This window comes from Thamnophis elegans, chromosome 2, assembly GCF_009769535.1.
Source record: "Thamnophis elegans isolate rThaEle1 chromosome 2, rThaEle1.pri, whole genome shotgun sequence".
In the NCBI taxonomy this organism is placed as follows: Eukaryota; Metazoa; Chordata; class Lepidosauria; order Squamata; family Colubridae; genus Thamnophis; species Thamnophis elegans.
In genome coordinates this window covers 15,930,027-15,943,717 of record NC_045542.1, presented here as the reverse complement: position 1 = coordinate 15,943,717, position 13,691 = coordinate 15,930,027, and the positions used below count along the sequence as shown (strand labels likewise).

General features: G+C 43.0%; 1 protein-coding gene across 1 annotated transcript in view; it reads left to right on the top strand.

Annotated features, from left to right (window-relative positions):
- The window catches only part of PDE1B (phosphodiesterase 1B), a 67,565-nt gene that overhangs the window by 38,837 nt on the left and 15,037 nt on the right, over positions 1–13,691 (top strand). The window contains exons 2-6 of the mRNA XM_032212409.1: positions 179–292; positions 2,640–2,822; positions 7,015–7,081; positions 9,212–9,328; positions 12,106–12,246. Coding sequence (XP_032068300.1) covers positions 179–292; positions 2,640–2,822; positions 7,015–7,081; positions 9,212–9,328; positions 12,106–12,246 — 622 coding nt within the window. The remainder of the gene's footprint in view (positions 1–178; positions 293–2,639; positions 2,823–7,014; positions 7,082–9,211; positions 9,329–12,105; positions 12,247–13,691) is intronic.

Genomic DNA, 13,691 nt, shown 5'->3' with positions numbered 1-13,691 from the left:
AAAGGGGGAACAAGACAAAGACAACTATGATATATCTATGATTCCTTGCTGGTTGGTTCTTTCTTGAGAAGGTGGGATTGTGATGAGAGATGTTTTATGGCAGATGGCGCAAGGAAAGAAGTTTGGCCTAGTCTACTTATTCCCTTCCTCTTCATTTTTTCTTCTTCTCGCTTTGCAGGTTGCGGTATATGGTGAAACAGCTGGAGACAGGAGAGGTGAATCTTGTGGAGCTGAAGAAGAATTTGGAATATACAGCTTCTTTGCTTGAAGCAGTTTATATTGATGAGACCAGGTGAGGATGGAAGGGTTGGGAAGCCTTATGGGTGTCTATCTGGTCCAACGTAATTCCCCCTCCTCCCCCAAAGTCAAAATGAGTGCCCCTGGATAAGCTGCCCATCACATCCCTGAGAATTGCTCAAAATTCTGGAAATCGGTCCGTACACCTGAAGAGCATCCAGCATGAGGAAAGCTGGGATAAACTGAATTATGGGAAGTTCCTAGGGCAGCAGGGTTCCAATTAACACCCCCAACAAAATAAGATGCCGAGTTTCCTCAAAGTTCCATTTTATTAGAAATGTCATAGTGGCACATCTGGGAACACCTGAATCTGAAAGCTTCCAGGTTTTCCCCACCCAAAAGAAGGTTCAAGCCCCTGCCCAGCACCCACATGCCCATCACATGATCCAATCAGGTATCATCCAAGCCAGGAGTTACTTCCCAGTCACCTCATTGCAGCTGCAGGGCCAGTTGACCTTGACTTTCTGAGAAAGAATGTTGTTATGGCTACATATCACTGACACTCTGTATAATCCCCCCCACTGATTTTCCCATAATAGAAAATGTGGCAGGCCTGAAGTCCAAAAGGTAAAAGATGGCTTCCAGGTCTGACAACACTGCTTTGGCAGTAATTTGAAGATAGTGGCTGGTGTCATGTTTGGATGTGGGCAGAAACCCTGCTGAGTTTTACCAGCTCTGAAAGCCTTATTGAGTGGATCTTGCTGTGAATTACAGTTTATGTTGGCACTAAGAAGGGATGTGGTTCCCCCTAGTGGCAGCCTAACATATGAAGAATTCATCAACCTTGTATGCATTGAATCCAGAGAGTGAGTCAAGTACTGTATATGCTATTATCTAAAAAATCAGGGCTGGGGACCAGTATCTGTAGTGGCTGCTCTATAGTTGTACGCTCTGCTGGCAGCTGGCCCACAACCATAGAGCGTATACCCAGAGGGGCCACTGCCAGAAGAGTTGGTTTAGAAGTCGCTGAAGAAGCGGCGGCAGCGGAAGTGCCCTGGCTCTGCTGGGAGAGCTGGGCCAGGGCATCGTGAAGCTGGGAGGCACAAGAGCGGAACAGCCGCTCGGACAACCCCCACTCTCCAGCCATGGAGAGCGCCATTCACTGGAATTTCGAAGACGCCAAGCTGCGGGAGTTGGGTGGTGGCGAACAGGCGTTCACGCGGCTTGGCGATACCCCTAGGTCAGTGAACGGTGTTGTGCCCGGCTGGAAAGCAGGTTTGCCAGGTGGCTGCTTGTGAGTGTGGTCACTTCATGGCTGCTGTGTTGCGCTGCTACGAGAGGGCCACATAGCCATTTGCCCATGAGACTATGCCCGGCTCTTTGGGAGCCCGCTCGGAAAAGAGCAGCCACCAGGCAACCCCAAAACAATAACCCCCCCCCTCATAATAAGGGCCAAGCCATGTTTTGTGGGTAAAAAGAAAATAAGACCCTGTCTTATTTTCGGGAAAACAGGGTAGGTAGAGGCAGATGTAGGGTTTCCTGTTTGGGCAGGGGGCTGGACTCAGTGGTGAGTTGCCAATTTATTAATTACCAGTTTGGGCACACTCGCAAGCAATGCTTCTGCACATGCACAGAAATGTCCGGGCAGATAGGCGGAGCCTCCTGCCATCACTACTACCTCTGGTTGGACTACGTGACCTGCAAGGTTCCTTCCAACTCTGTTAATCTGTTACTCATCTTAAAGGAGCTCTTGCACTTTCAGGGTGGAAACCCTGAAGGAGAAACCTACTACTTTAGTACTGGTGTAGTTGAAATCCTCCCTTTGGAGACTAGAATGGCCCCAACCCTGTTAGCCTTTTGCAAGGCCTTTAAAAACTGGCTATGTTCCCAAACCTGGGTTGTTGAATGCACCAAGGGCCCCGTTTCCTGGCTATATTGATAACAGGCCAAATATCGTGCTCTTGTGAATGTTGATTTGGATGTTTTAATGTTTCCTACTGGTTTTATTCTTTTAAAATGTTTTTCACATTTTTAATTGTAAGACATGTTCTGAATTGTAAGCCACCCAAAGTCATTGACTGAGATGGGTAGCTATAGAAATTGAATGTATGAATGAATGAAAGAACAAATAAGTATGACTTAAGGCAATGTTATGGAGACTTGGGTTAAACATCTCATCATTTTATTTTTTCAAAATTCTTTTTAACATTTAAAAGATGATCCATCAGTGTTGAAAGCCAGGCTAAGTGCCATGTTATTTGTTCGGTTGGCTTATTTTTTTAATTTGTGGGGCTGGGGGGAAGCAATGTAATTGCAGCTTTTGTCTCCTATTGTGACGCACATTGCCTCGAATTGCTTATCATCTGCCCTTCCTCTCTCCACTGGCCCCATTCCTGTTTCAGGAAGATTCTGGACACGGAAGATGAACTCCAAGAGATCAAATCTGATGCCGTACCTTCTGAAGTACGAGACTGGCTGGCCTCCACTTTCACCCAGCAGACCCGGGCCAAGGGGCGCCGTTCAGAGGAGAAACCCAAGTTTCGCAGCATTGTGCATGCTGTTCAAGCTGGCATCTTTGTGGAAAGGTTTGGTTCTTCTTGCTGCTCCCTGGACCGCCTGGGATTAGGACAGAATAGGGTGTAAAGGATGAGGGATAATTCCGGTGGGATTGAATAAGGAGCGTTTCACATGGGATGACAAGAAAATACTTTGTTCTATGATAGCTTTTCCCATCTGAGAACCCCATCGCTGATTTCCTTGCCCTGCAGCTTAGCAGGCCTCCTATTGGCATGGTCAGGCATGCTGGTTAGGGGAAGTGGATGTGTAGCCTCATTAGGAGGGCAACAGGATGGAGCAAAGGGAGTTAAATAGAAAAGGTGGATCTGACTTAGTTCTGGGGAATCTGCAGAGGGGAATGGTATCTTAGTTCTCTTGCGGCCCACCAGTGGCCAGCATAGCTGGCAGCAGATTCGGACAGTGAGAAGGTTGGGGAGGAACTTGGGCCAGTTCTTGGATTCTGGAGAAGGCTTTGATGAGGGATCTGTGTCGGAAGCAGAGAGGGGGCCAGAGCCGTAAGCCAGTTATCAGCTGCCTTCAGAGTCAGACATCAGTGAGGCAGACAAACAGCTGCAGCCTGTTCCCAGGGTGTGCATGCGCAGAGTTGCCAGACGAAGGGAACAGCCAAAGAACAGGGGTCGACTTGGGAGTAAGGCCACAGGTGGACGATGAATGGCCCCTCCCAGAGGAAATAAAAGAGGAGCGAAAGGGGAGTGGAGTTTGCAGGAGACAATTAGTTTGCTCAATTGCCTTGTGACTCTCCAAGACTCCTTGCCAAGTTTTGCAGATATTGGCCTGTCAGCTCTCCAAGCCAGATAAGGTCTGTGATTGTAAATCCTCCCTTGAAAGACTTTGCTGGATGTGAATGAGCAGAATTCACTGTAAATTAATAAAAGGGTTTTTTTTCTCGGGGCAAGTAGTTTGCTTCATGCTCTTGGGAAGCCTCGGTCAGAACAAGTTCTAGTTTATGAAAGGGGACTGGGATAATGAAAAGGAGCGAGAGGAAAGGAAGCAATAGATAAAAATGCACATAATAATGATGAAAATTGAAATTGAAAATTATTACACAGGTAGTCCTCAATTTACAATGGTTCGTTTAGTGGCCGTTCAAAGTTACCATGGCACTGACAAATGTGACTTATGACCGTTTTCACACTTACAACTTTTGCAACATCCCCATGATCATGTGATCAAAATTCAGACGTTTGGCAAACGGTTCATATTTATGACGGCTGCAGGGTCTCAGGGTCATGTGATCCACCTTTTGCGACTTCTGACAATCAAAGGCAATGGGAAAATCAGATTCACCTAACAGCCAGTTGACAAGCTAACCTATCAACTGCAATGATTCACTTAATAGCCAAGGCAAGAAACATCGTAAAATGGGGCAAAACTCACTTTTAAAATGACTCACTTAACAACAGAAATGTTGGCCTCGATTATGGTCGGTAAGTTGAGGACTATCTTAGTATGAAATATAGTAAATTATACGAAAGTATACGCAAGAGATAAAATATTTAATTTTGCACATCATTACAGCAGCGAGAATAGCATGCACACAATGTTGGAAAAGTGATACCAATGTCGACAGACTATTTGGCAATCCAAAAGATTCTGGATTGTGCAGAAATGGATATTCACATTGCATACAGTTTGGGAAAACTGGTATCAATGGATAAATAATAGGAGCATCAAATGTACAGCTTAGAAACATAGATCTATAGATATAGGAACCATTAAGAATATATATTAAATGTATTTGAATAGTAAATAGTTATGTTAGTACTGTCAAAAAGGATTGTAATGTATATAAAACTATTGTTTTTTTTAAACATTTTTTTTTAATTTTTAAACAAACAAACACAAACAAACATAAAACGTAAAAACCATCCTCCAGTTACATACAGTGTGTCGATTGGTTACAAAACTTCTGTGCCTCCTCACCACAGTCATCACTTACAGTTTATATAAAATCTCATATTATCAATCCTTTATATATGCATACAATTATTATCATTATTAAACATTTATTTAGCTACCACCATTATCATTTCCTTTTATGTGAGATATTCTAAGTTTAGAATAAATTTACATTACGGCATTTCATCATATCATCCTAACACCATCCAGTAATATTACATCTTTAAATTGTATTCTGTATAAAATTGTTTATCTTTGGTTACAAAACTTTTGTGCATCCTCTCCATAGTCCTCACTTACAATTTATATAAAATTTCATGTTATCAATCTAGTATGTGTGCGTGTACATACATACATACATACATACATACATACACACACACATACACATACATACATACACATACATACATTATTATCATTGTTAATCATTTATTTGACTATAACTATTATTACTTCATTTTATGCATAATATTTTGTTTAACTAAATTAAAATTAATTTTTATTATAGCATTTCATTACATCATCCTGTATCCATCCAATAGTAGTGCAATCTTATATCTCTTGCCATTTGTAGTATTTGTGTTCTAATTGCTTTCTTGGTAGATGTTGTATGTACTTGTCTTGGCAACTTGTTTTTCACTGCATATCTTGTAAAGACTCGAAACCCCTCGTCTTTTCCTTCCATCAACTTCCTTTTGGTTATCGCCAATGCTTCTGCCAGAATTTCTGTCATTGCTTCTGCCAAATTTTCTCCCTTTTCTTCTTCTATATTCTGGAATCTGAGGTAAAATTCTGATCTATCGCTCTCCCATTCCATGCTCAATCTACTGTCAATGTTTCCAATTTTCTTATCTATTTGTTCATCTTTTCCTTCAATTTTTTGAAATCTGTCCTCGTATTTCATCATTGTTTGGTGAATATTCTCAATTTTTTCATCTATTCTTCCTGTTCTTTGTTCAATATTATCCATTCTCTTTTCAATGATCTCTGTTCTTACTTGTATTTTTTGAATTTCTTGCATAATCATTGTAATGTCACTTCCTTTTCTTTTTCATGCTGTGACATCATTTATATTGGTCTTTTCCTCCAGATAGTAAATAACTGCCACTATATAGAATCCAAGGCTTTTTTATTAAGTTCCAAGCAAGTTCACTGCAATCTTTTCTCTTTCAAGTCAAGCTTTCTTTTCACTCCAGTCCAGCTACTGATAGTATCTCAGAGAAGCACCTGTATAAACAATCCGTGCTCATTCCGCTATCATTTTCAATAAACAAGCTCAGAGACCTTGAAATGTAAATCAAGTGTTCAAAGGAAGAAAAGAAAAACAATGTCTCCAAGCCTCTAAGTGGCAGTGTTACTTTTTTTCCTCTACTTTTGCTTCCCGCTTTATATTCCAAACTTAAGGGGAAAAAAGAAAAAATTCTTAAAAAGAAAATGCAATAGAGCATTGGAAAAAGAAAAAGAAAGTCTTAATCAGTAAGTATTGAAAAAAAGGGAGAAATAGAAGAAAAAAAAACCCAGTCCCATTTGAAAAATAAGAAGCATTTGTAAAGATTCCATCAATAAAAAGATTTTAAAAAATTACACACTAGGTTTGACTCAGGCTCAGTCTCACCGCTTAACCTCTTCTGTCTTCAATTTTAACTTTACTTTTGATCTTTTGGGGTATTCTCTTATCTAATAGTAAAATTTATCTCACCAATTCGACACACTCTCTCTCCTGCATTTCCTTCCATTTTGGAGCTGTCCCAACCTCAGCAGCTTTGATGGCTGCTTCTCTATCGCTGGAAAAAAGGGCTTCTCCCGGATCAATCAGGGATTGTGCGATATCCCTGGGATCAGCAGGATGTGCCCTTCTCTATCACCGTCTCTACGGGACGGTTTAGGTCCAAAAAGACTGTCCAGCGGCAGAGATATCGACAGCGAACTTGGAGCTTCAAGATCGCATGTCATATCGTCATGACATCATCCCTGTCTCTTATACAAAACTATTGTTAAAGGTATTTGTATTTAATGTTTTAAATTCTCAATAAAGTTTTTTTTTCCAAAAAAAAAAAAAAGTAAATTAGAGTGAGCCACATGAGTCTGGGGAATCTGTGCATGGGTCTGGAATGCTACTAGGCTATTGATACTTAGTATCTCTGGAAAAGAGGCTCCAGTTTGACATGTCCAAATGTATTGCCTTGCCTGGAGAAAGCTGAATGCTCCTTGCATGCTTGATGGGATTTGGAAACTATTTCTAATTGCAAGTAAGCCAGATCTCCCAGGGACTGTCTGACTATGTCCTCTACTGCACAGGATGTTCCGTCGGACGTACACAGCAGTGGGACCCAATTATTCTCAATCGGTCATCAACTGCCTGAAGGTAACAACTCTTTGCCTTTTAACAAACACTATGCTACCTGTGTAAATCTCTGCTGGATGTAATGAGCCTTTACACTATAGTAATAATTCCTAATTTTTGCATGGGTGGTTTTTCTCCTGCTGGAGAGGAGGCTTCTGTCAGTCGCCCCACCCAATTCTCAAGGCCACTTTTGCCCATCACCTCAAGCCACCCATGGGCTCAATATTTATGAGTCACACTTTTCTAGCTATTCCGCTCTATGTTGTGGTCTGCCAGCAGCTAGCAGACCTGGTAGCAGATTCGGACAGTGAGGAGGTTGGGTAGGAACATGGGCCAGTCCTGGAGTCTGGAGAAGGATCTGATGAGGGATCAGTGTTGGAGGCAGAGAGGGGGCCAGAGTCCTATACCAGTTATCAGCTGCCTTCAGAGTCAGACATCAATGAGACAGACAAACTGCTGGAGCCTGTTCTCTGTGTGCATGCGCAGAGTTGCCAGATGAAGGGAGCAGCTAAAGAACAGGGTTTGACTTGGGAGTAAGACCAGAGGTGGACAATGAATGGCCCCTCCCAGAGGAAATAAAAGAGGAGTGAAAGGGGAGTGGAATTTGCAGGAGACAATTAGTTCACTCAATTGGTTTGTGACTCTCCGAGACTCCTTGCTGAGTTTTGCAGTTATTGGCCTGTCAGCTCTCCAAGCCAGATAAAGTCTGTGACTTTGCTGGATATGAATGAGCAGAATTCACAGTAAATTAATAAAAGGGGTTTTTGTCAGGACCAAGAGTTTGCTTCATATTCTTGGGAAGCCTCGGTCAGAACTGTCTATAAAAAGGAGACTGGAGGCAAAACTTTCCCAAAATAGCAATAGCAATAGCAGTTAGACTTATATACTGCTTCATAGTGCTTTCAGCCCTCTCTAAGTGGTTTACAGAGTCAGCATATCGCCCCCACAGTCTGGGTCCTCATTTCACCCACCTCGGAAGGATGGAAGGCTGAGTCAACCTTGAGCCGGTGAGATTAGAACCACTGAACTGCAGATAACAGTCAGCTGAAGTGGCCTGCAGTACTGCACCCTAACCACTGCGCCACCTCGGCTCTTAAAAGTCTTAGTTCTGACCAGTAATCAATAATTCACACTGTAAGGGCTAATTAATCACTGCAGAAGGGAGAAGCTTGGAGGAATTCTCTTTGGTACGTATTATAAACCACCTGGAGACATTTGAAATAGGATTGTGCATGTGGCAAAATGCTGTCTGGATTCCCAGGAGGGAAGAGCTGCATTTCTAGAGGATCGAAAGGATAGTTTAGATAGTTTGGCCAGGAGAAAGAGAGTCAAGACAGTCCTTCCCTAGAAGTTCTTAGGAATATCTTTAATGATGGAAGAAGTTGCTTTAGTTTGACAAGATTTCTGCCTATAGGTGAGGAACCATTAATTGCTTAGAAGTAATTCTGTGTGTCTCTCTTTTGATTTGTGGAGCCTGAAAGTATGTAAAAATTAAGTGTATTATGGGTCTATAATGGGTGTGTAAGGGTGGATGAATGGATGGACAGACAGACAGACAGATAGAGAGAGAGATAGACCTATTAGGGGAATGATTAATACCTAGAAATGGATTTCTTGGTTCACATTAAAGATAAAGGTTCCCCTCACACATATGTGCTAGTCGTTCCTGACTCTAGGGGGCAGTGCTCATCTCCGTTTCAAAGCCAAAGAGCCAGCACTGTCCAAAGAGGTCTCCGTGGTCATGTGGCCGGCATGACTAAATGCCGAAGGCGCATGGAATGCTTTTACCTTCCCACCAAAGGTGGTCCTTATTTTTCTACTTGCATTTTTTCCGTGCTTTCGAACTGGTAGGTTGGCAGAAACTGGGACAAGTAATGGGAGCTCACTCCGTTACGCGGCCCTAGGGATTTGAACCACCGAACCACCTTTCTGATCGACAAGCTCAGTGTCTTAGCCACTGAGCCACCACGTCCCTTGGTTCACATTAAGTTCCATCTAATAGTCCTTTAAAAAAAAATCCTTTTCTTTTTGCCCCTTGTTCCAATTTTCCCCCTTCCTACACCAGATGTAAGTCCTTTGTTTAGTAGTTTCAGCAGATTTGACCCTCCTCTCCTGTTCCGTCTCTCACTCTGCCTCTGTTTTCCTTCCTAGAGTCTTGACCTCTGGTTTTTCGATGTCTTTGCACTGAACAGGGTGAGCGAAGACCATGCCTTGCGCACAATTGTCTTTGAACTGCTCACCCGCCACAATCTCAACAGCCGCTTCAAGGTAAGAAACGAATGGGATTAATTCATCATTCCAAATTGTGAGAAGTTAGGGCAGCATTATAATGCTGCTTTTAGAGTAGAAGAGCGGGTGCACTTTTTGTGTGTGAGGGTCCTATTTTTATAGGGTCGATCAGTTGGGAGGGTCTGCAGGCGAAAGGCTGAAGCCAGAGTGGTGTGTGATCAGATCCAAAGTCCAAAAGTGGGTGGTGTCTTTTCTCTTCTTTCCCCTCTTCCCCTCTCCAACCTGAACACTTAACAGAATAACAGACAGTTAACTCTGTTAACAGAGTTGGAAGGGATCTTGAAGGTCTTCTAGTCCAAACCCCTGCTCAAGCAGGGAACCCTATATGTTTCAGATAAATAGTTGCCCAATCTCTTCTTGGAAAACCTCTAGTGATGGGGCACTTTGGGTAAAGGTTTACTGAAAGCAGGCTGAGGACCAGATGCTACCCCTTCTTCTTTTAATTTGCCAAATTTCCAACAGAGTCCAAAAGATAAAGACTCTCTTGAATCACATATGGCCCCTTTGCTGATCTCTCCAGAAGTGATTTGTAGGAAGTAGATTTGATCCCACTTAACTTTTCTGTTTTTTTTTTTTTTTTAATATCAGCCAAAGTTGGCCAGATGCTGCAACTTAATGGGACACCCGCAAAGTAATAATTTCTTGCATTAAAACACAACAGAAGTGTAATATGTTGTTTAAATTACCAGGGCTTTTTTTGTGGGGGTGGGGAGGAGGTTACAATAATGGAAACCTGGTTGAAGGTTATACCTAAACACTCCTCATCCTTCATGGGCCAAGCCAGCAGCATACAAATATGGGAGTGATAATACAAAAGCTCAGCAGGAGACCAGCTGCTTCTCCTGCGTCAAATAGTTCAACATTTTCCAGATGAGGTGTTGCTTTGATGAGAGAGAATGCTGATATTCATGATAAGGCTACAGTCATCTAGCTCTACCTTCAAAACTTCCATTTTTAACAAATGCAGAGCCATAATTTGACTCGCCAGTATGTACCACCTAGGTCACTTTGGCCTTTTCAACAAACCATTATGAGAACAAACTGTGACTGATTCCGATCCCAATCACCAGTTGCTGACTGGAGAATTCTGGGAGTTGAAGTCCACACATCTTAAACTTGCCAACTAGATCAGCAATAGATCATGTATACCAGTGGTGGGATTCATCCAGTTCACACCTATTCGGGAGAACCGGTTGGTAACTTTCTAAGTAGTTCAGAGAACCGGTTGTTGGAAGAAATCTCCTTTTGTTTTCCCCCCACTTTACAGGGCTAATCCTGTAAGGAAGGCAGGAAGGAAACATTCTGGTGTTGTTTCTAGCCTAATCTTTATTGCCCTGATTACAGAAACTGCCTCTCCGGTTAACCCTCATTACATTGTAACAGCTAAGGCGAAGCACCCATCGACGTGAGTGACTTTGAGTTGGCCATGCCCACCCAAGTCACATGACTACCAAGCCCCACCTACCCAGATGGTCATTAGGGCAGAGAACCGGTTGTTAAATTATTTGAATCCCACCACTTATATATACTAAAAGGAGAATCCAGTCTGCACAGAAGCCAAGGTATGAAAAGGGGTTTTGTGCTCAGTCTCCAGAATCTCCAAATTGGACTGGGAAAAACGCCTGTCTGGAATTCTGGAGAGCCACCACTACTTAGGCAGATTACATTTCAGACTTGTTAGACTACAACCCCCATAATCTCAAAACAGACTTCCCATGCTGACTGAGGAGTTATAATCCAACATAATTAGAAGACATGTTTGAAAAGACTAATACAGGTGGCACCAAACTAGATAGCAATAGCACTTATATACCGCTTCACAGTGCTTCACAGCTCTCTCTAAGTGGTTTACAGAGTCAGCCTATGCCCCCTCCCCAATCTGGGTCCTCATTTGACCGACCTCGGGAGCTGAGTCAACCTTCAGCTAGTCAGGATCGAACTAGATTAGATTAGATTAGATTAGATTTATTAAATTTATATGCCGCCCTTTTCCTCCGAAGGGGACTCAGGGCGGCTCACAACTCGAACCGGGGAGGGGGATACAGATAAGAAATTTAAAAACAACAGCATAACAATATATAATTTAAAACTCACAACAGTCATACCATTCGAGACGGGGGCAACAGCTCTTTAGCCCCAGGCCTGTCCGAACAACCAGGTTTTGAGGGCTTTGCGGAAGGCCTGGAGGGTGGTGAGGGTTCGAATCTCCACGGGGAGTTCGTTCCAGAGGGTCGGAGCAGCCACAGAGAAGGCTCTCCTCCGGGTAGTCGCCAGTCGACACTGGCCGGTGGATGGAATTCGGAGGAGGCCTAATCTGTGGGATCTAATCGGTCTAGTGGAGGTGATTGGCAGCAGGCGGTCTCTCAAGTACCCAGGTCCAATACCATGAAGGGCTTTATAAGTGACAACTAGTGCCTTGAAGCGTATCCGGAGACCAATAGGCAGCCAGTGCAGCTCGCGGAGGATAGGTGATACGTGGGTGAACCGAGGTACACCCACGATCGCTCGCACGGCTGCATTTTGGACAAGCTGAAGTCTCCGAATACTCTTCAAGGGCTGCCCCATGTAGAGCACGTTGCAGTAGTCCAGTCTAAACCAGTCTAACTACTGGCAGTCAACAGAATTAGCCTGCAATATTGCATTGTAACCGCCACGGCTTTTCAGATGGACCATCTACCAGACTCAGTAGAAGACATCTAGGCTTGCCACTGTTTCCAGATCTTGCCTAAGGTTATCTTGTCTTTGTTGTTTTTCAGATCCCCACGGTGTACCTCATGACTTTCCTGGATGCGCTGGAGGCTGGTTATGGGAAATATAAGAACCCTTATCACAATCAGATACATGCTGCTGATGTTACCCAGACTGTACATTGCTTCCTGCTTCGCACCGGCATGGTGGTAAGGTTAACCTGTAGACTGAGTGCTTCCAGCGACTGTCCCATTGGTTCACCCTCCAGCTGGGAAGTGTTGTTGATATTGCATGCTTAGAAAATTAATTCTGCTTTTTGGGTCTGAAGAAACTTCCAAATCTTGGGTTTTAGTGCCTGCCTTTCTGCTATGTTGTCATGAATTACTGTACCTAGGACAAATATCAGGAATGCAATTATGTGACCTGCATGCTGTTTTTCTCCCAAATTATTCTTGATCAAACTGAAACACCATACACAAAAACAACAGTGCCCTCTAGTGGTCTCTCCGGTTTCGCATTAAGCCAGGAATTGGGAAAACTGATGGCAGTCAGCAAATGTTTGAAAAGTGAGTTGTGTGGCTGCCCTCCCCCAGATTGAGAATGTCTTTAAAAATAGGGAATTAAGCAAAAAAAAAATCTACAGGTTATATTACAAGATCAAATTAAAATATAAAATCAGCTCAAGTAAAAAAACCAAACAAATCCTAAAGTAAATCAGTAATCTGACCTGCTAAAATGCATTCCAGCAAATAAAAGATCTTGAAAATGAAATCTCTCTGAAAAGGGAAGTTCCCATGGCAGGAAGCAACACATTCCAACTAGGGCAAGGCAGAAGGAAGTACTTTTCCCAATATTTTTCAAACCAGGACCAACTTATTTGGGAAAATACAGCCCTTAGATTAGGATGCTTCTCTTTGGGCTTTGAAGGAGATAGCCAGCAGTTGGATCTGCATGGGAATGATGCTGACTGAAAATGTTGGTAGTCGTATTCCCAGCACACCTAGAAATCATTATCTTTGAGAGGTTGCAGGAATTGGGTATGTCTAGTTTAATGAGAAGGATGAGAGGTAACATGATAGCAGTGTTCCAATATCTCAGGGGCTGCCACAAAGAAGAGGGAGTCAACCTATTCTTCAAAATGCCTGAAAGCAGGACAAGTAGCAATGGATGGAAACTAATCAAGGAGAGAAGCAACCTAGAACTAAAGAAGAATTTCCTGACAGTGAGAACAATTAATTAGTGGAACGGTTTGCCTTTGGAAGTTGTGGGAGCTCCATCCCTGGAGCTTTTAAAGAAGAGATTGCACAGCCATTTGTCTGAAATGGTATACGTTTCCTGCCTGAGCAGGGGGTTGGACTAGAAGACCTCCAAGGTCCCTTCCAACTCTTTTATTCTGTTAAATATCAGACAACGGAAATTTTCTTTGGAATGACACAAAACCACATTTGTGGCAGAAATCCTAAGATGAGAAATGGAATATGTCTTATGTGGTAGCAAATTTATGTTTATATCTGTATATCTTATTTTGCACATATTCAGCCACACATATGCACGAAAGGACAGTAAGATGGGTGTTGTGGCCCAGCAGGAGCCGTTGGAGCTGCCACCAGACTCCGACAGAGAGGGGCCCGATGAGTCGGCCCTGGAGGATGTA